This window comes from Polyodon spathula, chromosome 26 (genome assembly GCF_017654505.1).
Source record: "Polyodon spathula isolate WHYD16114869_AA chromosome 26, ASM1765450v1, whole genome shotgun sequence".
Lineage (NCBI taxonomy): Eukaryota > Metazoa > Chordata > Actinopteri > Acipenseriformes > Polyodontidae > Polyodon > Polyodon spathula.
This window is the reverse complement of record NC_054559.1, coordinates 15,607,886-15,609,500: the sequence shown is the minus strand read 5'-3', so window position 1 is coordinate 15,609,500 and position 1,615 is coordinate 15,607,886. Positions and strand designations below refer to the sequence as shown.

General features: G+C 40.9%; 1 protein-coding gene across 1 annotated transcript in view; it reads right to left on the bottom strand.

Annotated features, from left to right (window-relative positions):
• Window positions 1–239, bottom strand: part of LOC121300500 (coronin-7-like) — a 13,683-nt gene extending 13,444 nt beyond the window's left edge. The window contains exon 1 of the mRNA XM_041229070.1: window positions 205–239. Within this exon, the coding sequence (XP_041085004.1) occupies window positions 205–239 (35 nt within the window). The remainder of the gene's footprint in view (window positions 1–204) is intronic.
• Window positions 240–1,615: the final 1,376 nt, after the last annotated feature.

Sequence of the window (1,615 nt, the reverse complement as noted above, 5' to 3'; positions counted from 1 at the left end):
CCCCTCGGGAAACAATGGTGCTGTTTACATGACAAGGCCATGCTTGGCTCACATGATGTCATCCTCTGTTTAAAATTAAAAAGCAGGTTTATTTTTATTTCTTTATTTTAAGTTGAGTTAAAAATGAACCCAGTCTGTGAACAGAATTGATCTCACTTCCATTTTGCAAATATAGATTCCTAACGCATTTGCTCAACTGTTTACCCAGCTGGACATGTCACATGCACATGCACCACCATTTTATCCTGAAATGAATAATAATAATTTAATGCTCAGTGTTTCAGAGACTAGAAATTGAATCTCACAGAGTTATGTGCACCAGTGTTTTTCATTGTTTAAACGTTCCAGAACATTAACTTGAACACATCGTAGGCAGGCAGGCAGGCAGACACCACAGCTGAAAAGTACTGCTCCAGAGGACTGACTTGCCTCAGCCAGTAGAGGGCAGTCAAGCAGCCTCTGTGCAGCTGCACTCTTCAGCTGTTGACGCAGCTGTGTGGCTGAACTGTGGCCCATCTGTAACCTCATCGAGGGGCTGAAGGGAGGGGAACAAGAAGGCTTTTGTGCACAAGTGCTGCCTGGCAGAGAGAGAGAGATACAGAGAATTGAAAAACAACACAGCCCTCTAGCCCAAGAGAATCAGGATGTTCATCAATCGCTAGAAATACTTCACGAAGAAGAAAAGTAATCAATCAGCTGAAAACTTCCAATTCTAATAATTAGCTGCAATGTTTCGGCTTCCACCTTCTTCAGATAGCATGGTAGAAAGAGCCAGGCAGACCGATGCTGTTTTAATGTTGCACAATGTCTTGCACATGCATGTTCTAAGAACACTGCGACGCAGACAGTTCTGAGGTGGAGTTCCAGTCCGAAAAAGATGCATTGTCTTCCAGGTTCAGTCCATGGGGAAATGTAGTGTCGAGACGTTTTCCATTATGCCTAGCATGATGGGATTGTACACTTTTCTGATTGGAAGGCTCTTCATGTCTACAAGGCTGTGGGTTTGAGAGTTAAGTCAACGTTTTAGATCTTTCGGTTTAGCAGTTGTTTTAAGCATTCTTCCATATATGAAATTATTTTATTTACTGTTGCTGTACTGTTTGATCCGCTGGCTCTTTCACATGGAAACTGGACAAGTTCCATTTCAATCAACAACAGCAGAGGGCAGTAGAGTTTGGAGATAAACAGGCCTTTACTGAACGCAGTATGTGAGGTGTGGATAGCAGAGCAGTTCACTAGAAGAATATTTTATTTGATGCTTCGAAAATAAGGTTAAAAAAAGAAAGTTATCTTTGGACAGATCCGACACAACCAGACTTGTTTTGATCACGAAATGAATGGATTCAGTCTTCAGGTTCAATCATGTTACTGTAAGAGGTCTGCATCGTAAAATGCGACCAAAACACCAGAGAAGCTGCTTTTCTGACTTTGTATGTTTTATTCCAACAGAAATCCCTCAGTTTTTAAGTTTTTTTGTTTTGTTTTTTCAGGACTTTATTTCACGCTGAATTCTGTGAAATCCAATTTATTCCTACCAGTATGTCACTAGCTTGCAGTGAATGAAAAAAGGCAAAGATGCATCTCCTGAAAGGAAGTAAACAATTGCATTAACAGG